This window comes from Garra rufa, chromosome 8 (assembly GCF_049309525.1).
Source record: "Garra rufa chromosome 8, GarRuf1.0, whole genome shotgun sequence".
Classification (NCBI taxonomy): domain Eukaryota; kingdom Metazoa; phylum Chordata; class Actinopteri; order Cypriniformes; family Cyprinidae; genus Garra; species Garra rufa.
In genome coordinates this window covers 7430681-7456908 of record NC_133368.1, presented here as the reverse complement: position 1 = coordinate 7456908, position 26228 = coordinate 7430681, and the positions used below count along the sequence as shown (strand labels likewise).

The 26228-nt window shown below is 36.9% G+C and overlaps 1 protein-coding gene across 2 annotated transcripts in view; it reads left to right on the top strand.

Moving 5' to 3' along the window:
• The window catches only part of inpp4aa (inositol polyphosphate-4-phosphatase type I Aa), a 33325-nt gene extending 9060 nt beyond the window's left edge, over nt 1-24265 (top strand). The window contains exons 2-23 of one of the 2 annotated variants that reach the window (XM_073845416.1): nt 1862-2064; nt 3351-3395; nt 3908-4026; nt 4137-4253; nt 4327-4406; nt 4534-4642; nt 5173-5263; nt 6140-6287; nt 8369-8499; nt 8605-8709; nt 8809-8917; nt 9697-9883; nt 14271-14489; nt 14572-14713; nt 15292-15324; nt 15416-15588; nt 16962-17085; nt 17180-17447; nt 18845-18942; nt 20117-20229; nt 20400-20554; nt 22453-24265. In XM_073845416.1, coding sequence (XP_073701517.1) covers nt 1965-2064; nt 3351-3395; nt 3908-4026; nt 4137-4253; nt 4327-4406; nt 4534-4642; nt 5173-5263; nt 6140-6287; nt 8369-8499; nt 8605-8709; nt 8809-8917; nt 9697-9883; nt 14271-14489; nt 14572-14713; nt 15292-15324; nt 15416-15588; nt 16962-17085; nt 17180-17447; nt 18845-18942; nt 20117-20229; nt 20400-20554; nt 22453-22585 — 2799 coding nt within the window. In that variant the 5' untranslated portion in view covers nt 1862-1964 and the 3' untranslated portion in view covers nt 22586-24265. Of the gene's footprint in view, nt 1-1861; nt 2065-3350; nt 3396-3907; nt 4027-4136; nt 4254-4326; nt 4407-4533; nt 4643-5172; nt 5264-6139; nt 6288-8368; nt 8500-8604; nt 8710-8808; nt 8918-9696; nt 9884-14270; nt 14490-14571; nt 14876-15291; nt 15325-15415; nt 15589-16961; nt 17086-17179; nt 17448-18844; nt 18943-20116; nt 20230-20399; nt 20555-22452 lie in introns of both variants that reach the window. The other variant, XM_073845415.1, reaches the window with a different exon arrangement.
• Nucleotides 24266-26228: the final 1963 nt, after the last annotated feature.

Here is a 26228-nt window from a genome sequence, read left to right as displayed (position 1 = left end):
CACTAGAGCTTTTTATTCTCGTATCTGATGCAAATGAATTTTCGGCAAATGCAAAGCCACATATCATCTGTGCTTTTACTTATTACCACAACATAAAGGGGCTGTGTTTGTTCACATAGTGGTCCTTTTTTTGTGAAATTGATGTGACAGGGAACCAGTAAGTAAGAAGCAGTCGTTTATTCTGTCAGCCCTGTGCTGTTCTTAATCACTGAGTAAAAGACCTGCTGCAGGACCTTAAAAGGATAGTTCACCCAAAAAGAGAATTGTCATTCATTACTCACCCTCATGTCGTTCCAAACCCTTCAAAACACAAATGAAGATATTTTTGATGAAATCCAAGAGCTTTCTTACCCTGAATAGATGGCAACAGCACAACCACGTTTAAGGCCATTTCCATTCCATAAACCTGTCTGTCTTTTCACATTATGACTGGAAGTGTCAGCTTGTATCTGTTAAATGTGTTTGTGTTGTGCTGTGAGTGATTCAGACTACAGCAAGATCTTTGAGGTGAGAGACAACATTTAATTAACATCAACAAACATCTACCACAGTCACTTTCATCTGTTTTCCACTCATTTTCCTATCCTCCTGATGAGATCCATATCGAATTGGTGCAATTGGCATGAAAACGGTTGCTTTTAAATCATAATTGAATGTAAGTCTGAATGAGGTTTGTAAGAAATCGTTTTAGAGAATGAAGCAGCACAGACACTGCTGGGTAATATGCGTGAAATGTCAAGGCTAATATGAGCGTGCTAATCATCAAACCTTCTGCTACAGTTTATGGGCGTCTTTAACTCCAGGCGGGAGATGAGTATTCTGATGATGGCCATTTCTATTCTTGATTGCTGTGAACACATTATGATAAATGTGTTTTTCATTGTGATATGTTTCTAGGCTGTGTGATGGACTATATCAGGCAGATGGATAGCTGGTGGGTTGTTGCTTGTGTTTGCTGGAGCCTGAGTCAGAATCAGCCGTCCACCCCTTCAGACCCAGACTGCAGCCCACTACCTGCTGCTTTGCCAACCACAGCCAAAAACCTTCCATCCGCCACGGATGTAGCGTATTTGCATCCTCGTTTATCCTGTTTCCTCTCTCTGTGTGTCAGGATTCAATCATGTTGTACAGTCCCAGCATACTGTAATGGTTTGCTGCATCTTTCAGAGAATAGGAAGCTGCTTGACGGAAATTGCGTTTAGCTGATTTTATAGCACTTTTGTATGTGCGTTTGTGGTTACGTTATTTACATAATTCCTTTAGTGAACTGGATACTAAAATAACACAGATGATGCCATCAATAGGCTTGGTTCATTCTTAGTGAATGTTGAGAGACTTGCAACCCTACTTTTAGTCTTACTTCCACTTTTGATAAAGAATTATCCCTTTAATAAATACCAAACATTTGACCGGTAGTGTAAACAATTTATTTACTCAAATGGTTCCATTGGCCTACATTTGTCAAGTGTATGATGTTTGGTGTCATTTGAAACATGTAGCACTTCCTTTAAGCTATGTCTATATAAAGTGTTGCCCTAAAGTTTTATGTTATCCTTCTTAGCATCCTGTTTGTGAAACATTTCCTTTAAGTTATGAATTATCCATTCATAAACATAAGGCTATCCTCTGGCACTGACTCTCTTTGATTCCAGTTCTGTTATTGTGTTCAATTATAAATGCCCTCCTATGAAACCACATAAATAATGCAGAGACATACATAGTGGTTTGAGATTAAGCACACGTCTCATTCTTTGGTTTTCTCAGGTTAACAGCCTCAGGGTCCGCTGGTTCTTCAGTCTCTAGACAGATGGTGACGCAAATGTTGACTCATATTTTGTCCCTTTCTCTTTCCTGCTTTTAGATTCCAAACTTGTAGACTAAAACAGAGCCTGGAGTACTGGAAAACGGCGACATAAAGTGGGAGTGTAAGAGTTGCATTGGTCACTGAAGTAACTGGAGCCAAGATGGCGGGAAGAGAACGCAGTCCACGCCACAGGCCATGGTCTGTGTACCGAGCCAACACATTTGATTTGTCATCGGAGATGATGGGGTTGGCGCTAACAGGTATAATTTATATAATTGACATATGAGTTTCTGTTGTTGTAATTATTATGCCACAGGTGCTCTAAATAGACCTTAAAGGGATAGTTCACCCAAAAAGGAACTGAACAGTTAAACTGCACAATCTTCTTCAGAAAAGTCCTTCAGGTCCCACAAATTCTGTGCTTTTTCAGCATTTTTTGAACCCTTTCCAACAACAACTGTTGATTTTGGGATGCATCTTTTCACACTGAGGACAACTGAGGAACTCATATGCAACTATTACAGAAGGTTCAAATCCTCACTGATGCATTTACAAAACAATGCATTAAGAGTCATGGGGTGAAAACTTTTTGAATTTGAAGATCGGGGTAAATTTAACTTATTTTGTCTTCTGGAAAACATGTAAGTATCTTCTGTAATTTCTGAAGGGCAATGCTAAATAAAAATATATAAATATATTTAGGCAAAACAAGAAAAATGTACACATCTTCATTCTGTTCAAAAGTTTTCACCCCTGGCTCTCAATGCATCGTTTTTCCTTCTGGAGCATCAGTGAGCGTTTGAACCTTCTGTAATAGTTGCATATGAGTCCCTCAGTTGTCCTCAGTGTGAAAAGATGGATCTCAAAAGCATACAGTCATTGTTTGAAAGGGTTCAAATACACAAAAAATGCTGAAAAGCCAAGGAATTTGTGGGACCTGAAGGATTTTTCTGAAGAAAAGTGGGCAGTTTAACTGTTCAGGACAAACAAGGGACTTGACAAAACAGCTGTGGATCATTCAGGTAACAAAAGAGTATTAAGAATCAAGTGTATGTAAACTTTTGAACAGGGACATTTTTATAAATTCAACTATTATTTTATCTTGTGGACTGTATGTAAACGTCCTTTATGTGAAATATCTTATTCAGGTCAGTACTAAATTAAAAAGCACGCATTTTATATGATATTAAAACAATTAACATTTTGCAGATTCTCCAAGGTGTATGTAAACCTTTAACTTTAACTGTATATCTATTTAATGGCTGTGATAATCAGTGTGGAACTTTAGGTTTAAATGCATATAAAATATAGGGAAAAAGAGGCATAATTTGTCTAAATCCATGAGGTAAGTATCATTTATTCATCGTTTTAGCGCACAATTTAGCAATTAAAATTCAGTAAATTCCTCTTCCTGTCAATCAAATTCCACATACTGGGGCAATTCTTCCATTTTACCCAGACTATTTCTTTAAGACTACAAATCTTGCATTGAGATAATCTCAACATTATTCAGAGGAATTGTGTGTTGTGTTTCACATGTGTTTAGGAAACAGTCAGGATCCTGATGAGCCAGTGCTGGAGTTCAGTCTGGGTGAGTATCAGCAGTTCAATCAATCATAAGCATTACCAAAGTGAAATTTCGTCAGTAATACAAAGCCACCAAAGCTGATATCCACTCATTCAGGAGATGTGTGTACATCTGCAACCGTTCCTCAATATCCTTCCTCCTTTTTTGACTACCAGCACTAACAATATACAACCTATTGTATTTGTGAAATAAATAAACAAACAGTTAATTAGCTGTACCCTCTTTGCTCATCTAAAAATAAACATTTATACAACCGATCTGTGGGCTGTTAAATCAAATATTTCCATTGTGTGGTGAACTGGGTTTTGTCTGCCTTCAGCTGTACTACCCGACATTTATATTACTTTTTCCATGATGAAACATCTGACATTTGTTTGTATGACATATTTCACTTGTCATTGTGAGGATAATTTGCTTACAAAGACTAGATTGTAGTGCTACTATGAGTGTAATTACAAATAAATCATTCCTCCTGTCATGATTAACTTACTGAATGATTGTCTTTTTTTTCCCAGCATGCAGTGAGCTGGTAACTCCATCACTGGACCGTAAGCCTAGTAGCTTTGTAGCAGTGAGCTGCACCACCCCTCCACAGGCGTTTTGGACCAAACACGCACAGACTGAAATTATAGAGGTGAGGATGGACACAAAAAAAGTTTGTTAAACTAGCCCTTAACACTTGTTAAATATCAGATTTAGCATATTAAGGTGAATTTAATACGGGCATTTCCCTTTTTTTCCTAGGGCACTAGTAATCCAATCTTCCTGAGCAGCATTGCCTTCTTCCAGGACTCTTTGATTACCCAGCATACTCAAATCAAACTGTCTGTCTACGATGTGAAGGACCGCTCACAGGGGACTGTAAGACAGAAACTGTTATTTTTAACATTGTGCACTGTTTTGCTCAGCCTCATAAACTCTCTTTTTTTATTAGATGTACTTGCTCGGTTCAGCTATGTTTGCAGTAAAAGAGCTGCTTCAAGACAAGCACCACAGGCTGCATCTTACTCTGCGGTATGTTAGATAAAAAATAGGTACAAAACTGATGTGTAATCCTATAGCATAACATTAGCATATAATTTATTAGGAATACCGGGAAATTTTAGTCTGACACCTATTTGTGGGCATTTTACTGGCTCAGATCAGCAGAGAGTGAGCGGATGGGTAACATTACCATCATCGCATGGCAGATAGAGGAGAGGAGAGACCAGCGAGCTCCTCTGGCACGTTCAGACACAGTTAATGGCAGGGTGAGTGCTTACGGACGCTGTTCTTCACACTATACATTAGTGGTCGACTGATGTGAGTTTTAAAGTGGCTACTATCCAAAACCGAGATTTAAATTACTGATGACTAATGTAATTATAAATGTGACCCTAGACCACAACACAACAGTGAAATAAATAAGCTTTCCATTCCATGGTTTGTTAGGATAGGACAGCATTTGGCTGAGATACACCTATTTGAAAATCTGGAATCTGAGGGTGCAAAAAATCGAAATATTGAGAAAATCGCCTTTAAAGTTGTTTAAATGAACTTCTTGGCAATGCATATTACTAATCAAAAATTAAGTTTTGATATATTTACGGTAGGAAATTTACAAAATATCTTCATGGAACATGATCTTTAATTAATATCCTCAGGATTTTTGGCATGGTTTTGTGGTCCAGGGTCACAAATATTCATTGACAAAGCCACTGTTATTTTAGTATCATTATAGTATCTTGAATTCCATTAAGGTATCATATTATGAATGTATAATTATTCTCATGTCTCACAGATGGTGTTACCTGTTGATGAAAGTCTGACCGAATCCATGGGAGTAAAAGCAAAATCAGCATCCCTATGTAAAGACGCTCTTTTAAAAGCAGGTGAGTGTCTTATTTTGATGTCTATATAGAATTTTTTTTTTTTAATAATTGCAGCTGCATTCCATCTGGAGGCAGCAGTTTGTTTCTAATGTGCTCTTCATTACTGAACCAATGGGCCGTAGCCTTCACTGCTTGCTGTGAAGAAGACTCATGAATGCCGCAGGCTGTGAAAGAGGTTCTGAAAACTCTTTCTGCAGCTATTAAAAACACAAGAGTGTTAAGTATTCTGTGTGAATAGATAATACGTTCTGTAACTAGATTAGCACTTTCTGAAGGATAAATTAGTGGTTTGAGGCAATAAATGAAGAGTTTGAAGAGTTCTTTAAGTTTGGGTTTAAGGCTTTAGTTCTACTTCAATAGGTGTTGTATTACTGTTCTACAGTTTTCACACAGTTTCATTTGTTCACATTAGTTAGCTACATTTGTTAAAATGATAGTTCATCCAAAAATTATCTCATTTATTACTCACCCTCATGTCATTTCAAACCATAAGATCTTTGTTTATCTTCGGAACACAAATTAAGATATTTTTGATGAAATCCAAGAACTTTCTGACCTTTCGAGGCTCGGCACATGCAGTTTCAGTTAAGTTGAGTCAGAAAGGTTTCGAAAATCATCAAAAACATCTTAATTTGTGTTTTGAAGATGAACAAAGGTCTTACAGGTTTGGAACAACATGAGGGTGAGTAATTAATGACAGAATTTTCATTTTTGTGTGAACTATCCCTTTAAGAACCTACAATGAACCTACAATGATCAAAACTACAGCATGTATTAATCTTTGTTACAAATTAATGCTGCAATAAAATGCAGTAACTGCTCTTTCCCATGCTTTTGTCTATTGCACACACCCATTGATTGATTGATTGATTGCAGTGTTTGGAGGCACTATTTCACGGATGTACCGATTTCCAACAACTGATGGAAACCACCTGCGTGTCCTGGAGCAGATGGCAGAGAGTGTGCTCTCCCTGCACATACCAAGACAGTTCGTCAAACTACTGCTGGAGGAAGATGCTGCCAGGTAAATGCAATTCACGGTTAGTGCTTATGCTCAGAATGACTCTTCTGAAAGAGGACATGAAATGGAAAATCAAAATGTCCTTGAAATTAAGATGTATACATCATCTGATAAGCCTTCCATTGATGTATAGTTTGTTAGGATAGAACAATATTTGGCCAAGATATAATTATTTGAACATCTGTAATCTGAGGGTGCAAAAAATCTAAATACTGAGAAAATTGCCTTTAAAGTCCAAATAAAGTTCTTAGCAATGCATGTTACTTTTTAAAAAAAAAAAGTTTGGATATATTTACGATAGTAAATTTACAAAATATCCTCATGGAGAATGATCTTTACTTAATATCCTAATGATTTTTGGCATAAAAGAAAAATTGATAACTTTGACCCAGTGGTGTAGTGGAGGGTATACGCGGGTATACGGCGTATTCTTTTTCAGGGGGCTTTGCGTATACCCACCTCTAAATCCCCGCTGATGCGCATCATTCAGTAGTGTCCTGCATTAGCCAAAATCATGATAGTCTACCACATCCAGTAATATGTGAATAAATGTAAGTATTCGCTAAAAACACCTAATAAGGTGGTAAACCAGTGAACCTCTGTAAACTTTTCTGTCCAAAGAGTAAACGAATGCGTACAAATAGTAAGTTCAAAGCGTCTCTTATGAAGAGATTGCCGAGAGTCACGTGGGTATACGCTTCATAAATGAATGAATGAAGAGTATACCCACTTCTCCAGGCACCACTGCATTGACCCATTCTATGTGTTTTTGGCTATTTGGCTACAAATATATCCGTGCTACTTAAGATTGGTTTTGTGGTCCAGGTCACATATAGGTTAGAGGTTAAGCTACAATAAAGTCATACTGCAAGTTTTATACCTCAAAGCTAACTTACCAGTTTAAAATATGAGTTTTTGTTTTCCACCATTTTGCAATGCCAGGATTAAAACAAAAGTTTTCTAAAAAATGAAAATTTGCTGAAAATTTAGTCACCCTTTACTCAAACATCCAAGATGTTTCTTCATCCATTTGGAGAAATTTAGCATTACATCACTTGCTCACAAATACACCCTCTACAGTGAATGGGTGCCGTCAGAATTAGAGTCCAAACAGCTGATAAAAACACCACAATGATCATCAAGTAATCCACATGAATCTTGTGAAGTAAAAAGCTGCATATTTGTAAAAGTTCATAATCAATAATAAAGTTTTCTCCAGTGAAGAAGTCCATCCTCTGTTTTCCACTTTCCTATATTTGTTTAGAACTATTTCTGAATGACTTTTTCACTGGAGAAAGCAAAATTATGAATAAAAGACTTGTTTTAAGTTAAATGTTTTAATTATATATTTGTTTCTTACAAACATGCAGCTTTTCACTTCAGAAGATGTTAATTGAGTATTGTGGATTATTTGTGGATTGTTGTGATTGTTGTTTTTACTGAGCAAATGATATAATGCTAAATTTCTCCAAATCTGTTCTAGTAAAAAAAAAATGGCCTAACAATCAGACAATGTTCTGCAATTTTTTGTTTTTGGGTGAACTATTCCCTAAAGGAATTTCTGTCAATAATTACTCACCCTCATGTCGTTCCAAACTAGTAAGACCTTTTATCTTCAGAACACAAATGAAGATATTTTTTGATGAAAACCGAGAGCTTTCTGACCATGCATAGACACAACTAACACATTCTAGGCCTAGAAAGTTAGTAAGGACATTGTTAAAATAGTCCATGTCACATCAGTGGTTCAACCATAATGTTATAAAGCTACGAGAATACTTTTTGTGTTCAAAGAAAACAAAAACAACTTTATTCAACAATTTCTACTCTGCCCTGTCAGTCTTTAACTTGTAGCTTCATAAAATTAAGGTTAAACCACTGTAGTCACATGGACTATTTTAATAATGTCCTTACTACCTTTCTGGGTCTTGAATTAATTACAGAATTTTTATTTTTGGGTGAACTATCCTTTTGAGAATCGGTCAAGACTCACTTTTTTGCATTATAGCATTACTCAAACACTATGAGTTTATATAATATTATAAGATTTTATTATATTGTTGTGCATTCCTGTCTGCACGCAGGGTGTGTGAGCTAGAAGAGTTGGGCGAGTTGTCCCCGTGCTGGGAGAATCTAAGGAGACAAATCATCACTCAGTACCAGACCATCATCCTCACCTATCAGGAGACTCTCAGTAATTTACATGAATACAAGGGTAAGCGCTGTGGCACCCACACAGCCAGAAAGAGGAAGTAAGTGCTATAATTAAAGATGATTTCAACTTTGTATTTATCAATTCTTCTCACTTACAATCCGTCAGGTCCTTCCTTCAAATCTAGCACTCTGAAAGGAGAGAAAAAACTAGAGTTTATACCTACAAACCTCCATGTTCAGAGGATGAGAGTGCAGGGCGAGTCTGGCTATGGTGAGATACAGTATTTATGGTCAATATTTGCATTTCAACATTGACACTCTTCAGTAGTCTATCAGAATGGGCTGGTCTTAATGTATCATCTCTGAACAGATCGCACATACGATGTGGTGACCACAGGGGCCCCCGCAGCACATCATCAGGGCTTTAAGGGCAACGGATTGAGGAAACTCATTCAGAAATTTGAGGAAGCAAAAAAACAGTAAGACCTTTTAATGTAAAAATTGGTGAACGATATGAATTAAAGTTTTTGTGTTGCTCTGCTATTTGGCTTTTCATAATTCTTTATTTTCTCTCTTTTTATTCTGTTGTTCTTATAGCGAAAGGTATGAAAGCTTTTTTAAACAAAATAAAAAACTGAAAAAGATAATTGATAACTTTTTTCTTACAATTGTGAGCTTAAATCTTACAATTCAGCCTTTTTATTTCAGAATTGAAATTTATCTTGCAGTTATGGCCTATCTGAAAATCATAATTGTGAGAAAAAAGTCAATTAACTTTAAATTTTTTATAATGTTCCATAGATTGGAACTTTTATATATATTAATATTTTATTTCTCATTTATCTCATGGATGCAATTGTAATCAGCTGATTTTATGTTGTTTGCTTTCCGATCAGTTCATATGAGGGTGAAGGGTGAGTTACAGGGTTATTGACCGTTTTCCAGTCATTTTCATATGTGGTGGTGTTTCATCTTGTTTATGATTGGTCAGTGTTGAGTCCTTCACTTCCATTAAATGTGAAGGATCTTTCTTGTTTGCACCAGCATTTGTTTAGATGATGTAGTACTGTAGTTTAAAACTGCTCTCCCACTCCATCCAATGATGTGCACTTGGCATTTGTGTACGTTTTCTCTGTGTGCTTGTATATCACGCCATCTCATTTGCAGTATAGTCCACTTGGTCACAGCTGAACAAGTGCTAACAAATGGGGAATTGAAGAATGTTTTGTTTTGTTTTTAATGATCTGTCTTGTTTCAGTGCTGGCGAGTCAGCTCCACTTTCTATGCGGTACCAGCCACAGGATGTGTTGAAAGCTAAAGAAATCATTTCCCATATCAACACTCTCAAGACGCAAGTCAGCTACTACACCGAACGTCTGTCCCGCGCTGCCAAAGAACGCTCAACCAATGCACTGGAAAGAACCCTGGCTATCCTCACAGACAAGGTAAGAGTATTTGCATGAACCATAACACTGATACAGCCTGTTCACGGACCTAATACATATTTTTACACAAAACTGCCAAGAGCTGGCTGAAATCGGCAGTTCCAAACTGATTGTCTGGCTTTACTCAAGTTAATAAGAGCACACAATACAAAATAAGTTTTGCCTGAAGCACTTAAAAGAGTAGTTCACTTTTAGAACAAAAATTTACAGATAATGTACTCCTCCTTGTCATCTAAGATATTCATGCCTTTCTTTCTTCAGTCGTAAAGAAATTATGTTTTTTTGAGGAAAACATTTCAGGATTTCTCTCCATATAATGGACTTGTATGGTGCCCCCGAGTTTGAACTTCCAAAATGCAGTTTAAATGCAGCCTCAAAGGGCTCTAAATGATCCCAGCCGAGGAATAAGGACCTTATCTAGCGAAACAATTGGTTATTTTCTAAAAACACTTACAATTTAAATACTTTTTAATCTCTACACAGAGTACACACAGAGCTAGACAAAACCAGCATTTGAGGTTAAAAAGTATATAAATTGTCTTTTTTTTTTTTTTTAGAAAATAACCGATTGTCTTGCTAGATAAGGCCGTGTTCACACTTGGCGTCTTTTTTTAACTGCCAGCGTCTGTTTTACATTATAACCCTATGGAGTAAACCGTCTTTTCAAAAAAGCCCTGAGCGCTTTTTTTTAACGCCACCTCCGCCGTCTTTTTCTGCAGCTCAGAGCGTCTTTTCGAGTTGAAAAAAGTTGAACTTTTTTGAAGAAAACGCCCTACGTCAAGCGCTTTTTTGACAGCTGACCAATGACAAGTGAGTAGCTAGACCCTTCGTTTCCATAACAACAAGAAAAAATGGGAAAGGTGCTGTTATATATACTTTTATTTTATTGTTGTGAACTGGATTTGCCCATAGATATATATATACGCAGGGTGCGATTTGCTGGGGGGGATGGGGGGGATTTCCCCCCCCCCACTGGTCTATGCATCCCTGCTTCAGCTGAATTATTTTTACCCACGGTGGGGGAAAAAACGTCCCGCGAAGCCGCTCCTACGTCTCGATCTAAATCAAATTATTCGCGATAGATGCTTTAAAGTCATCTGAATCAAATGATTCGCGATACGATTGGAGCGCTTCGAAACAGTGAATCTTTTTGCGACGCAGTGGTTTACTGATTCGGCGTTTCCAAAAAGCTCCTTTGATACTTTGCTCACCTTCTCTATAAAATGTATTCATTGTTTGAAATTAAATTGTTACTATTAATAGGCACTTACGAAGTCTTTATTAAATTGTGATCAGATAATACACAGCTTTCGTCGTATTAAAAATATTTCATGACCTGACACTCATTATCTGGTTCTTGCCTAGAAAGTCGGATATATAATGCGTGTTGTTAACAGATTACACTAACAGTTTGGTCAACCTCTGCCTATGGAGAGAGAAAAAAAAAAAAGTTTTCAAAGGCATCCCCCTCTCTGGTTTTTTCACAAATCGCACCCTGTATATACGTATATATATATATATATATATATATATATATATATATATATATGTATGTATATGTATATGTGACCCTGGACCACAAAACCAGTCTTAAGTCGCTGGGGTATATTTGTAGCAATAGCCAAAAATACATTGCATGGGTCAAAATTTTTGATTTTTCTTTTATGCCAAAAATCATTAAGAAATTAAGTAAAGATCATGTTCCATGAAGATTTTTTGTAAAATTCCTACTGTAAACATATCAAAATGTAATTTTTGATTTGTAAAATGCATTAAGAACCTAATTTGGACAACTTTAAAGGTGATTTTCTCAGTCTTTTTGATTTTTTTGCATCCTCAGATTTCTGATTTCAAATAGATGTATCTCAGCCAAATATTGTCCTATCCTAACAAACCATACATCAATAAAAAGCTTATTTATTGAGCTTTCATATGATGTATAAATCTCAGTTTTGTCAAATTTAACCTTATGACTGGTTTTGTGGTCCAGGGTCACACATATATATATATATATATATATATATATATATATGTGTGTGTATATATGTGTGTGTATATATATATATATATATATATATATGGATTTGCCTCCCCGTTAACTTCAAAAACCGGCATGCAGCGCCGATAACTTCTTGAGCCGCACATCGACGTCCCTTTTTCGAGTCCCGGCTCGCAGACCTAAAAGGCAAAAATGTCAAAAAAAGAAAAGAACCAGCTTCCTTTTTTTATTGACATTTCTGCACCACACATAGGCTACTGTTGCAGCTGTTGTTATAGCTACAAAAAGACGCCCTCTGCTGCAACGCTTCCAGATTTTTTTGTAACTAAAAAAACACCCTTGTCAACTTTTTCTTGTCAAAAAAGACGCCAAGTGTGAACACGCCCCCTAAGACCCTTTTCTTGGCTGTGATCGTTTAGAGCCATTCGAAGCTGCATTTTGAAAGTTCAAATTCAGGGGCTCCATAGAAGTCCATTATATGGAGAGAAATCCTAAAATGTTTTCCTCAAAAAACAATTTCCTTACGACTGAAGAAAGAAAGACATGAACATCTTGGATCAATGATAGGGTACAATTCAGTCAGTGTAATTAAGCTTTCCACTGGGATAAAAGAAGTCTGGTTTTGTGTTGTGACACGCAGACTGACCCAGGGACATGATAGCATGAAGAGGATCATATGCGCAAGTCGGCGCAGACCACAAAACTTATCGGACCTATTTGAATTCTACACAGAATGCTGTATTTTATAGCGATATGGATGAGATTGTGGCTGCCATATACTGTCAAATGCAGCTGAACAGCTCTGACCCAAGCTGTGATATAAAGAAACACTATTGGCTATTTAAAAGAGGGGGCGGGACTGCTTGATATTTCCTGCCATGTCTTCCTGTTTCAGTTGAAATTACATCAACAAGAATAGAATAGAATAACGCTACGTGTTGCAAAGCAATTCATTGGACCTTTAAACTAGCAAATAAACTGGTTATCAGCAAACAGAGCTATATATATATAATGCTAATTTATTTTAAAAATTTTATGTACAATTTAATAAATAATTAATTAAATTTAATAAATGTTAAAATATTAAATTATTTGAATAACATTAAAAAAATCAATAAATCATTAAAGTTCTAAATAGATTCATGAAATCTACTAAATTTATTATTTAATTTAAATTAATGAATTACAACTTATTTAATATTTTTATCAACTTAAATTTTACTAAAACTATTACTGTAGTATGATTTTATATTTATTTAATTTGATTAATATTATTATTGCTTTTACAAATGAACAATCCCCTAAATGCCACAGAAAATAGAACCAACTTGATTGATAACAGTATATTAAAGTCCCCCTGAAATCAAAATTAAAGTTTTTTGGCTTTTAGTATGAATATATTAGTTTTAAGATTATCTATAAGCTAGTGTGTTTCAAAGCAGTGACAAAATTCGCTTTTACAAGATATGGGCATTCAAAACTTACACTCTCGTCACTTCCGCCAATATGAATCAAGGATTTTGATGATATCACCGCGCACTTCAGTTTCAGATCAAACGTTCTGTCCAATAAAATGCTCTCTAGAGTCCGTAATGTCCCGCCCCCTACACAGAGACGCGGAGCAGATCATATGCGCTCATATGCGCGGTCGGACTCGGCATGTGTTAAACTACACAGCCTCAGCATGATTATTATCACTATTTCGTTTTAGCAAGAGTTTCATATTGAATCTGTGGGGTAATTTATTAGTCTGTGGCTGTCATAAGCTTACAAATGCGGCTTTACCGAGCTCAACGGCTCTGCCCCGAGCAGATATAAATGGAACGCTATTGGCTGTTCAAAATTAGTGGGCGGGGCTTAGCGATATGTTTTTGTTTCAGTTAAAAGAACGTCACCACATAGAAGAACGCTGCGTGTTTCAAGGCACTTCAGTGGACCTTTAAATGCCAGTCAGATTTCTTTCTGTCTGAGTGGGCAGTTCTTCTTAATTCATTAACACGCATTTTATAATGCTTAACAGATTAGTAATTCTTGTGCATTTGTATATGAATATTTATGAGTCATCATTAATCAAAGTTTCATCATATTTCTAATAAATAGGGTTGCAAAAGGGTGGAAACTTTTAAAAACTTTTCAGAATTTTCAGAAACTCTCCAGAATTTTTAGAATTTTTTTGAAAAGTCAGTAAATAAACTGACAGTTTATTAAATTATATCTGGTGTCTGAATAATTTACACTATAAAATTATAATGATTTCTGCTTCTGTGAACCTCAGAAATGTTCATTATTGAAAGCAATTACAAGCTATTCTCATGCTCAACAGATCTACCAAGTAAAAGCAATTGAGATCCACTTAATGATTAAGTGCAATCTCTCTGTCTCTCTCAGACGCGGCAGCTGGTGACAGTGTGTGACAGTAAGCTGCTAACTGCAGCTATTCAGGCACTGAGTGCTGCCCGCCCAGAGTTCATCGCATCTAGAGGCTCTCCGTCCACCCATGACACTGAGCGCGTGGTCCTGAGAAACGACCAGGGCTCTCCACAGGCCAAATGGAGCGGGAAAGGGAACAGAGCATCCATGAACCTAAACTGGCAGGAGGAAGAGTGGGTAAGATTCAGAGACTGACATTAGTTACTCATGATTTAGGAATACTGAAGATTTCCTTTGTAAAATTCTGTTTCTGCTTCAGGAAAAGATCTGGCTCAATGTGGATAAGAGTCTGGAGTGTGTGATCCGCTGTGTGGACAGGCTGCTGACGAGAGAGCGCTTACAGAGCGACAGCAGTGAAGACGTTTTCCTGTCTGACCAGCAGGCCGACACCAGCAAGAGAGGTAGCCAGGGCAATGCATTCTGGATCAACCCTGGTGACGGTCTCTCTACCTCCCTTACTTCATCACACCCTCTTTCAGCTCAGTCCTCTTCGCCATTATTACCACCATCCTCATCACACTTACTGAACCCTGCATGCCCGTCCAGTCCTAACACACGCTCCTGTAGGTTTCACCCTGTGTTAAGTTCTGTTTTAAAACTGCTCAAATAGCACAGCTGCTTTCAGTTTTACATCCTCTTTCTGTGGCACAAATTATAATTCTGCACTCTGGCACATTCGTTCTTGATATCTCTGATATTTCCTTTATAAAACAGAACTTCTTTTTAACATGCTTTTTAAATGAGTACTTATTACAGAAATAATATACTTGCAAAAATATGCTTAGGTGTGAATTTTTAGACATTTAACTCTATACTTATATTTAATACTTATATTTTTGGCATGTATATGCTAACAAACCAAACAGTGCATCACAAGATTTAATACAGATTAGTCAGATCTACTCTTCTGTTGGCTTTATAAGTAATAAGTATTGGCCAATTTTGTCTTTAACAACATTATCTTTATATCCCACTTTAGATGGTAGTCCTAGTGTTGAAGGCTCCTCTCCTGGTAGGCTTCTTCCTACAGTACATACTATTTGTACCAGCTGCAACTGTATATGTGGTTTTCTGATGTTAGCTGTCTCTGTTTATGGCTCTAGGTGAATGGAGTGAAGCTCTGTATCCCCTCCTGACCACTCTGAATGAGTGTGTAGCAATGATGAGCGACAAAGCCAAGAAGTCCATGGTGTTTCTACTGATGCAAGACAGTGCTCCCACTATCGCCATGAGTTTGTCACTACAGTACCGCAGAGATGTGGTTTTCTGTCAGACAGTTAGTAGCCTATTGAAAATGGTTCTGCTTTTGGAGTACTTTGCAAAATGCTTTAATAATGCAATAAAGCTAGTTTTTCCAGTGTACAGTTGAGGTCAAAAGTTTACATACACCTTGCAGAATCTGCAAAATGTTAATTATTTGACCAAAATAGGAGGGATCAAACAAAATTCATGTTATTTTTTATTTACTCCTAACCTGATAAGATATTCCACATAAAAGATGTGTACATATATGCCACAAGAGAAAATAATAGTCACATTTATAAAAATGACCCCAGTCTAAAGTTTACATACACTCGATTCTTAATACAGTGTTATTACCTGAATGATCCACAGCTATTTTTTTTAGTGATAAGTCCCTTGTTTGTCCTGAACAGTTAAACTGCGTGCTGTTCTTCGGAAAAATCCTTCAGGTCCCACAAATTCTTTGGTTTTTCAGCGTTTTTGTGTATTTGAACCATTTCCAACACTGACTGTATGATTTTGAGATCCATCTTTTCACACTGAGGACAACTGAGAGACTATTAGAGAAAGTTCAAACGCTCACTGATTATTCAGGAGGAAAAATTATGCATTAAGAGTCAGGGGTGTAAACTTTTGAACATAATGAAGATGTAAACATTTTACTTATTTTGCCTGAATAGCATATTTTTTTTTTAATTTAGAAATTACCTTCAGAAGCTACAGAAGATACTTACATGTTTCTCAGAAGACAAAATTAGTCAAATTTACCCTGATCTTCAAATTTCAAAAGTTTTCACCCCCAGCACCTTTCACCTTAATGCATTGTGTTTCCTTCTGAAGCACCAGTGAGTGTTTGAACCCTCTGTAATAGTTGCATATGAGTCCCTCAGTTGTCCTCAGTGTGAAAAGATGGATCTCAAAATCATACAGTCATTGTTGAAAATGCTTTGAATATTAAAAATGCTGCGAAACCAAAGAATTTGTGGGACCTGAAGGATGTTTCTGAAGAACAGCAGGCAGTTTAACTGTTCAGGACAAACAAGGGACTCATGAACAACTATCATGATTCATTAAACAAAACACAGCTGTGGCTCATTCAGGTAACACAGTATTAAGAATCAAGTGCATGTAAACTTTAGAACGGGGTCATTTTTATAAATCCAACTATTATTTTCTCATGTGGACTATATGTAAATGTCTTTTATGTGAAATATCTTATTCAGGTCAGTACTAAATAAAAAATAATGTGCATTTTGAAAAACCCCTTTTATTTTGGTAAAATAATTAACATTTTGCAGATTCTGCAAGGTGTACATAAACTTTTGACCTCAACTGTACATTTCCCTAGTTGAATGTAATTGTTTTTAATTTCATATCCATTCTAATAATACACATATTTCTTTGTAGCTGACGGCCCTGATCTGTGGATTTGTGGTAAAGCTAAGGAATTGTCTAAGTGACAGCGGCTTCCTCAGACAACTTCACACTATTGGCTTACTGGCCCAGTTTGAGGGTCTCCTAAGCACCTATGGTAAACATACTCAACACAAGACACATTCAAATTATTTATGTATGGTAGTGCACTTCTGAATGTGTGAACTCTAAACTCTTCTTCCATCTTAAAGGGGAGGAATTGGCCATGTTGGAAGACATGGGCGTAGGCGTCATGGACCTCCGGAACGTCACCTTTAAAGTAACCCAGGCCACCTCCAGCTTCAGTCCCGACATGCTGCCTGTCATCACGGGCAACAGAGATGGGTTTAACGTCCGTGTTCCTTTACCGGCGGTGATGTTTGATGTTTTACCACGAGAGATCCAAAACGGGATGCTGCTGCGAGTTCAACCAGTGTTATTCAACGTAGGAATCAATGAGCAACAAACGCTAGCGGAGAAGTAAGCGTATGAATTTACTCTCACTGCGTCTCATTCACTAATAAATGCATGGCATTTCAGTATTTATATGCACATGAGAACTTCTTACCAAAAATGTCAGCCTAATTCATAACACGTGTAAGCACATGAATTTATTCTTAACCTCGTTCTAATGTTAGTAAATTTGGAGTGTTCTGTATAAGCAGTTGTGTGCTTAAGGTTGGTTATTTGCATAAAACACCCCCAGACCATCTCTAGGGCTTTCTGCACAACCTTTCCTTTACAGCCTTTCGTCACTCTCAGCAAACATATGACGCTTTCTAAATACAAGTGCAGCAAGGTTCTCAAGCAATGGCAGGTTTGCCTTTTTTTAAAAACAGTTCAAACACAATAAACATCATTTACACAGACCCAGATTACAGAGATGTCATTAGCCAGCTGTTGCTGCACATACGTTTTTGTGGGGGTTTTTTATATGCAAAGGAACCTTGCAGCTTGAATTATAATAAGCTTTTCTTACTTTTTCACTGTATAAAAATAATATATAGTTTAAAGATGAAATATCTATGAATACCAGTACCATGGCCATTTTCCACAAGTTGATAAAATTCTGTCCGTAAAATACTTTGGTTAAAATTCCTAAATGGTCACGTAAAATAACACCCTTTTTACCTTGTCAAAAGCAGCTTTGTGAACAATGACTCGTTTCGCTGCATGCCTCTTTAAATGATAATGAGCTGTGCTCACTCCGCCCCTCTCTCTTTTATTTGGTGGCAACGTTAAATCCAAAACTAATCCACTGCATCCTCAGTGACTTTGCTGTCAGGAGAAAATGAAGAATCTTATGATCACTTTTACATCCAACTACAAAACACGTGGAGAAAATGGCAGACAGTGTACAACTGGCGAGGGCGGAAATATGCTAATACAGGACAGTCCGTTAGCAGATGTGGGCGGGGCCTGAGCAATATGACGTCATACTGCTCAGAAAATTTAAATGCTTGATAGTTGTGACTGTTTAGGTTTTTGGGGGAATAAAAAGGAGTAAATGGATTTTTATCATCGTTGGGTAGTTGTGTTCAGTGCATTTGATGTCCCCTTTAATGTGATTATAAGTCATCTAAAGTATGTGAACTTTGTGGATGGAAGATTTTTCCTGTTTTCATAAATTTAGCATACATTTTAGTACAGAAGTTATTGAAGAATCATGTTTGGACTGTAAACACGTTTGTATGCAGATTTAATGCACAATGTGTGCATATGCAGGCTTGGTGAATGAGACCCAATGTTTTGCCACTTCAGTTATTCATACAGTGTAATTCATTGGACTGTCAATATACTATATTGTAGTATACTATATACATTTAGATAAACAAAATGCATTTTAGTATTCATATTCATGTTTTATTTCCCTTTAGGTTTGGAGACACGTCACTGCAGGAAGTAGTAAATTTGGAAAGCCTAGCTCGTCTTACCTCCTATTATGACCAGTTTAAAGAAGTGCTGCCTGAAGACTGTGAGTCCTGAACACTTTCCTATACTGCTTATGAAATAAAGGTTTACATATACCTTGCAGAATCTGCAAAATGTTAATTATTTTACCAAAATAAGAAGGATCATACAAAATGCATGGTATTTTTTTATTTAGTACTGACCTGAATAAGATATTTCACATAAAAGACGTTTACATATAGTCCACAAGAGAAAATAATAGCTCAATTTATAAAAATGACCCGTTCAAAAGTTTACATACACTTGATTCTTAATGTTATTACCTGAATTATCTACAGCTGTGTTTTTTGTTTAGTGATAGTTGTTCATGAGTCCCTTTTTTGTCCAGAACAGTTAAACTGCCTGCTGTTCTTCAGAAAAATCCTTCAGGTCCCACAAATTATTATTTTTTCTTTTTTTTCAGCATTTTTGTGTATTAGAACTCTTTCCAACAATAACTGTATGATTTTGAGAAATATGATATTTAGGCAAAATAAGAAAAATGTACGCATCTTCATTCTGTTCAAAAGTTTTCACCCCTGGCTTTTAATGCATTGTGTTTCCTTCTTTTTTTCTCTTTTTTTTTTTTTTTTGGTATTTTAACAAGACCATATCTGATGTACTTCAGTGTATATATATATATATATATATATATATATATATATATATCTGATGATCGTCTCAGTATAAACCCAATCAAAACCCTCCCACCCAGAAGACATTTGAATATAAAGCCAAGAGAAAAAAAAAAAATCAAAATAAAAAAATAAAATAAAATTCCTCCATCAAAAATCAATCTTCACTTTTTCCAGTAGAAGTTAAGTAATATGTATTAGCGCTGGTATCGGGAGAACAGAGTAAGCCTTTAATGTGATCTAAAACGTGTTTTCTTCTTAAGCATCAGTGAGTGTTTGAATTTTGAAAAATAAAAAACAGCTGTGGATCATTCAGGTAACAATTATTTTTAGATAACTATTATTTTCTCTTGTGGACTATATGTGGATGTCTTTTATGTGAAAATTCTTATTCAGGTCAGTACTAAATAAAAAATAACAAGCATTTTGTATGATCCCTCTTATTTTGGTAAAATAATTGACATTTTGCAGATTCTGCAAAGTGTATGTAAACTTTTGACTTCAACTGTAAAGTTAGTAGATGATTATATCAGTCCTAACCAGTTTGAATGACTATATTTAAAGGTCTGCCTCGCTCTCGGAGTCAGAACTGTGTGCCTGAGCTACTCCGGTTCCTCAGTCAAAATGTTAATGCTAGGAAGAGCAAGAACGTGGACATCCTGTTGCAGGCAGCAGAGGTACAGTAAACTAACATTATTATTACATTTTCTTGAGTCTATACTGAAACATAGGGTTTAATTTTGATCCATGGAGCTACGATCTGATTACAAAACAATGGCACTAGTGAACTCATAGCAATAGTCTGAGTGTACTTTACCATAATGATATTTTTATCTCGTTATGTAAGATTTGTCGGCGTCTGAATGGTGTGCGTGTAACCAGCTGCAAGAGTGCAAAGGATCGTACAGCCATGTCGGTGACTCTGGAGCAATGTCAAATCCTCCAGCAAGAGCACTGCATGGCTCCGCAGGTCTTTACACAGGCTCTGGACTGTATGCGCAGGTGAGTTAGGGATCATTACTTCACACATTAAGGCCTGTTCACACCAAACATGATCATTATAATGATAGTCATGATAATGTCTTAATCTTAATTCATGTTTTTAGAAATAAAAGGGATAGTTTGAAAATTCTGTCATTAATTGTTCACCCTCGTGTCGTTCCAAACCCGTAAGACCTTCCATCATCTTAAAAACACAAATTAACATGTTTTTGAAGAAATCCGAGAGGTTTCTGACTCTGCATAGACAGCAATGCAACTGACACGTTCAAGGCCCAGAAAGGTAGCAAGGACATCGATAAAATAGCCCATGTGACATCAATGGTTCAACCGTAATTTTTTGAAGCTACTTTTTGTGCATAAGGGAAACAAACAAAAAATATAGCTGCAAGCAGCAATTACCGGGGTTCAAGTGCTTCAAAGCATTTAAGCACATTTGAAAAAAAGACCTTATTTGGGGTACATTTGGAAGTGCCCCTTGACCCAGTTATAGCTTCCCAAAGGATACATTTCCACATTTATTTTTAATTATTGACCTAGAGAGTCCAGAAAATTGTACTGCAGTAGTTTTTTCCAGATTAAGCGAAAAACCTAGGACTAGTTTGCAAAAGTAGGTTTTTTTACATCTTGTCAATCATTTAACAAACAATTTGATTCACAACAGTGGTTTTACACGCAAAGTTGTCCAGAATGAGGGGTTCTATTATATGATAAACCGGGCAATGGACAATCATTTACGCCAGGGGTGTCAAACTCGGTTCCTGTAGGGCCGCAGCCCTGCAGTGTTTTGTTCCAACACATACTATGCAGTTTTCAATTAAGCCTAAAGGACTTGATTAGTTGGATCAGGTGTGTTTAATTAGAGTTGCATTTAAACTCTGTAGGGTTGTGGCCCTCCAGGACCGGAGTTTGACACCCCTGATTTATGCCCTTGAGAAAATGCAGTATCGCCCTCACAGTGGCCAATTTCTTTCAAATTTCTCACAGACCTTTGGGGCCATGAGTCAAACAGGCCCACAGAGTTTCATTGCGATCAGCCTTCGTTAACCTTTTTTTTTTTTTTTTGATAATTGTTGATAATCACTCTCCAGAGAATCTTTCTGCTTTGGTTCCGATCAGGCAAAAAACCTAGGACTAGTTCGCAAAAGTAGGTTTTTCAAAAAATTCAAAATACCAGAACATTTGAGGCATGCATTTTGTCTGGCCTGACGCAAGGATTCCAATGACATAAAACACTTGAGCCTGCGACTGACGCTTTAGAAATTATAAAGTATTTCATACGTTTGATCGCTGCAGCGCCCCCATCATACCGATTGGGACGAGCCTTGGTGACTTTGTAGACAGTGTGAGTACTACCATCCCTCCAAGTTTCAAGTCTCTACGACTTTTGGTTTGGTCTGCACAATCAGTTTTATGTGGAGATTGCTGATCCTTGGCCATTCTAACAATTACAATAGGGTTTCAGCGCTACATCATTGGTTCATTATGCTTAAACCACTGATGTCACATGGACTATTTAAAAGATGTCCTTACTACCTTTCTGGGTCTTGAACGTGTCAGTTGCAATGCTGTCTATGCAAGGTCAGAAAGCACTCGGATTTCATCGTAAATATCTTAATTTGTGTTCTAAAGATTGAAAAAATTTAAATTAACAGGTATTTAATCAGAGCTGAGAATCTTTCAAAGCATTTAATGTTGCATTTTTCTTTTGTTTTCTAGCTGATGAATTATAAACACATTTGACAGCATTTAGAATCCACCTTAATCCAACTTCAAAATTTAAAGCAGCAACTGCAGCTCATGCTTATATTGAACAAAACATTAACATTTGTGTGTGTGGATGCAAATATAGGTATTGTTTTTGGTTCCTGTTTCTAAATAATCACCTCTTTTTTTCACAGCGAGGGCTGCAGGCGAGAAAACACCATGAAAAACGTAGGCAGCCGCAAATACGCTTTCAACTCCCTCCAGCTGAAGACTTTCCCTAAACAGTACAGACCACCAGAGGGCACCTTCGGGAAAGTGGAAACTTGAACTGAAAACAGTCCGCCGTTCTGGCCCACCGCGACTAGAACTGCATGTTTCTCCTCGTTCGCTTTACTTTATCACCACATATCTGAAGGAACATTTTATCATGCACAGTCATGCTGAAATATGCTCTGGTTATCATCCAGATGACAATGTTAATATTTCTAGATCCCCAACCTCTTGGCTCTAAGAAGAAAGGAGATATGAAAGTCACTTGAAGATAAACGAGTAGCTTGCTTAGTTGTTGCACTGAACACAGGTAAGGCCTGTTTGACTCCTAATACTCCTAAAAAAAAAAAAAAAAAACTCTTGACTTGTCAGAGAATTTCGTAAATAATCCCAAAGCATCTGATTCATTCCATCTACTGTATGTTTAATTAAAAAGTGCATTTTTAAATACTTTCAAGTACCACACTTGGTCTTTGTACTAAAATACAAAGTTCAAAACTATCAGCACTAAAGCAAAGCTGTGTTTTATCATCCATTAGATTGTATTTAAAGTTCAGTAGGTTATAGGTAGTGTGTATGTGCTGTGATATAGTAGATGATTTGTTCATCCAGTTTTAAGATTTGTAAGGAAAAGTCAAGCTGTTAAGTTAAAATTAAGAAAATCCACATATGCACTGTTCATTCTCACTTCATTTAAAGTGTACACAATACTAGCTGCCTTAAGAGAGTCCACCATTGCAAACACCTGTGTTAAGATACATATGTAGATATTTCAGATCTGTGTATGACTATTTGTGATGTGGCAGATTATGTTTTATTTATTTACTGTAAGACTCTCTCTCTCTTTACGAAAGTGTTAGTGCTTTAATGCAGGCCTTTACCCTCCTGACTGTGCGTTGTACGGGTTGTAGAGTTTAAAGAGGACTAGCTTCCTCATACTGTTGCCAAGCACAGCTAGTCTCTGTACAGTGAGCATACTATGTGAATATACATTCTTTGTAAGGAAATATGTGAGAAGACACTATTGTTATGTTCACTGACTGTTTGTATGTTTTCATAGTTTCTTTGTAGGACATTTGTATTGGTTGATATGAATGTCAGTACTGATCAAACGAGGAGCACTGCTGCAACTGGTCCTGAAATGTGAAGAATATTTCCTGCAGTCTTTTGTTTTTGTAAAGCAGAGGGATGCATTTAGATTATTTATTTTATTGTAACAGTTATATGAAAACCATTATAGACATTGCATCGTAAAAGGCCAAGACTAATTCTACATGAAATGAGCATCAGCCTTCGTCTCTGCACAAATAAATGCACAAATTGACTGTAATTTCTAGTTTGTACTGTACATTGCCAGACTGAACAACTGAAAGCTTGTATTTGCAACTTTGGGAGACAAAAGCATGGGTCGTAACCTTTCATTTAAAATTTAAAAAGCAGATGCACTGCATGGAAGATAGGCTACAATTGTTATTTAAGTTTACACTTAATTATTGTTTGTAATAAATGTATATGTAATTATTTTACCGTTTGGTAAAAATCATTTTCATTTTCATGAAAGAGTTTATCCTCTATTGTAAGTGCAAAAGCACTGCTATGTTGTAAGAGCATGCTGCCCTATTGGTCTTACAGTGTCTGTTTTTATTTTTTAATGTGCTCAAGTACCTGCTGTACAAAATGCCTCTCTCTTTCCTCCAAACATACAGCTTTAAAATTAAAATTACCTACCAGAATAAACTTAAGGCTACTTCATTGCTTTGATTACTGTGTACATACTGTATCAAGCAAAAAACAGATTTGTGTCAACTTTGCAAATGTATTCAAATTAAAAACTGAAACAAGTATACTGCATAAGTATTCATACCCTTAACACGGTACTTAGCCTCAAGATTTTAGGTATGATGCAACAAGCTATGCACTTCTGCATTTGGCAATTTTTGCCATTCTTCTCCTCACTTCTTCACCTCTCAAGCTCTGTCAGCTTGGATAAGGTCTGGCAGACATTTTCAGGTTTCTCCATTAATGTTTGATTGGGTTCAAGTCCAGGCTTTGGCTGGGCCACCCAAGGACATATACAGAGTTGTCTATGAGCCACTCTTGCTGTGTGCTTAGGGTTGTTGTCCTGTTGGAAGGTAAACCTTCTGCCCAGTCTGAGGTTCTAAATGCTCTGGACTGGGTTTTCATTAGGGCTATTTGAGTTTTCCTTCTACTCTGCCATGTCCCTCAGTCCCTGCCGCTAAAAAAAGCCCCACAGCATGAGGTTGCATCCAGCACACTTTACTTTTGGGTAGTACTCTACAGGTGATGAGCAGTGCTTGGTGTTCTTCAAGCATGATGCTTGGAATTGAGGTTCATTAGACCACAGCATCTTGTTTCTCACAATCTGAGGGTCCTTTAGGTGCTTTGTTGCAAATTCCAAGTGTGTTTTCAGTCCTTCAATGAGGAGACATGAAAAGCCCAGATCGGTCTTGCAGTGATGTTTGTCCTTCTGTAAGTTTCTTCTATCTGCATATATGATAATGGAGTTCAACTAGAGTAACCATCAGCTTCTTGGTCACCAGTCTAACCAAGGCCGTTCCCCATCAATTGCTCAGTTTGGCCAGCAGGCCAGCTCTAGGAACAGTCCTGGTCGTTTTAAACTTCTTCCATTATGGATAATGGCGACTACATACTTATGTCAACCTTCAATGCAGCAGATTTTTTTCTGAACTCCTCCCCAGATGTGTGCCATGACACAATCCTGTCTCTGAGCTCTACAGTCTTTTCTTTTGATCTCAGGGCTGTTTTTTCTCTCTGATATGCATTTTCAGCTGTTAGACCTTTTATTGAGAGGTGCGTGCCTTTCCAAATCATACTCATTTAATTGAATTTGCTACAGATTAACTTCACTCGAAGTACAGCTACAAACGATAACTACATTTCAACTGTCTCAGATAAGGGTGTGAATTATGCAGTTGAATCATTTCAGTTTTTTACTTCTAATAAATTTGCAGTTGTTACAAACCTGTTTGTGCTTCATCATTATTGCGTATGGAGTGTAGATTGATGTGGGGGGGGGGGGGGGGAAGCAATTTAAAGCAGTTTAACATAAGGCTGCAACATAAAACGTTAAAAAAATAATATTTTCGCAGTTGTATGCGTTATCAATATATAAAAACAGCTGTAAGTTATAATATATGCAAGTGTTGTTTTAGTTGTACAAAACATCGCACATTATGTTTAAACTCAATACTTCTGGACTTTTTTGAAGCTGTAAATGACATCTTCACACAGTCTAACAGTGCCACTTCTTCCTTCATCCTTCAAGGGGGCGCTCGGCGGCTCAGAAAGCCGAATTCCCATTGAATTCCCCTTTCAAATTACAACAAGTATTTAATACTAATACTAATATTTTTTTTATTATAATACACTAAAACTATTACTCCCGAACCTGTTACTCGACATACAAAAATAAAACCCCCAGCAATCTCTGTAAAGTAATGAAATAAAAGGTCGAGATCTTGAAATCGCACACAAGTGTGATTGGGCTATCATATAGTCAGCGATGATAAAAGCACCAGGTGTCACGGAACCAGCGGCGCGCACTCGTGACTGAAGTCCGCGAATCGGTTCTTTTGAGCAGCTATTTTCGACGAACCGGTTCAGCGATTCCGTCAAACCTCGGACACATGGAGTGGGATATTAAACCTTCCAATGAAGC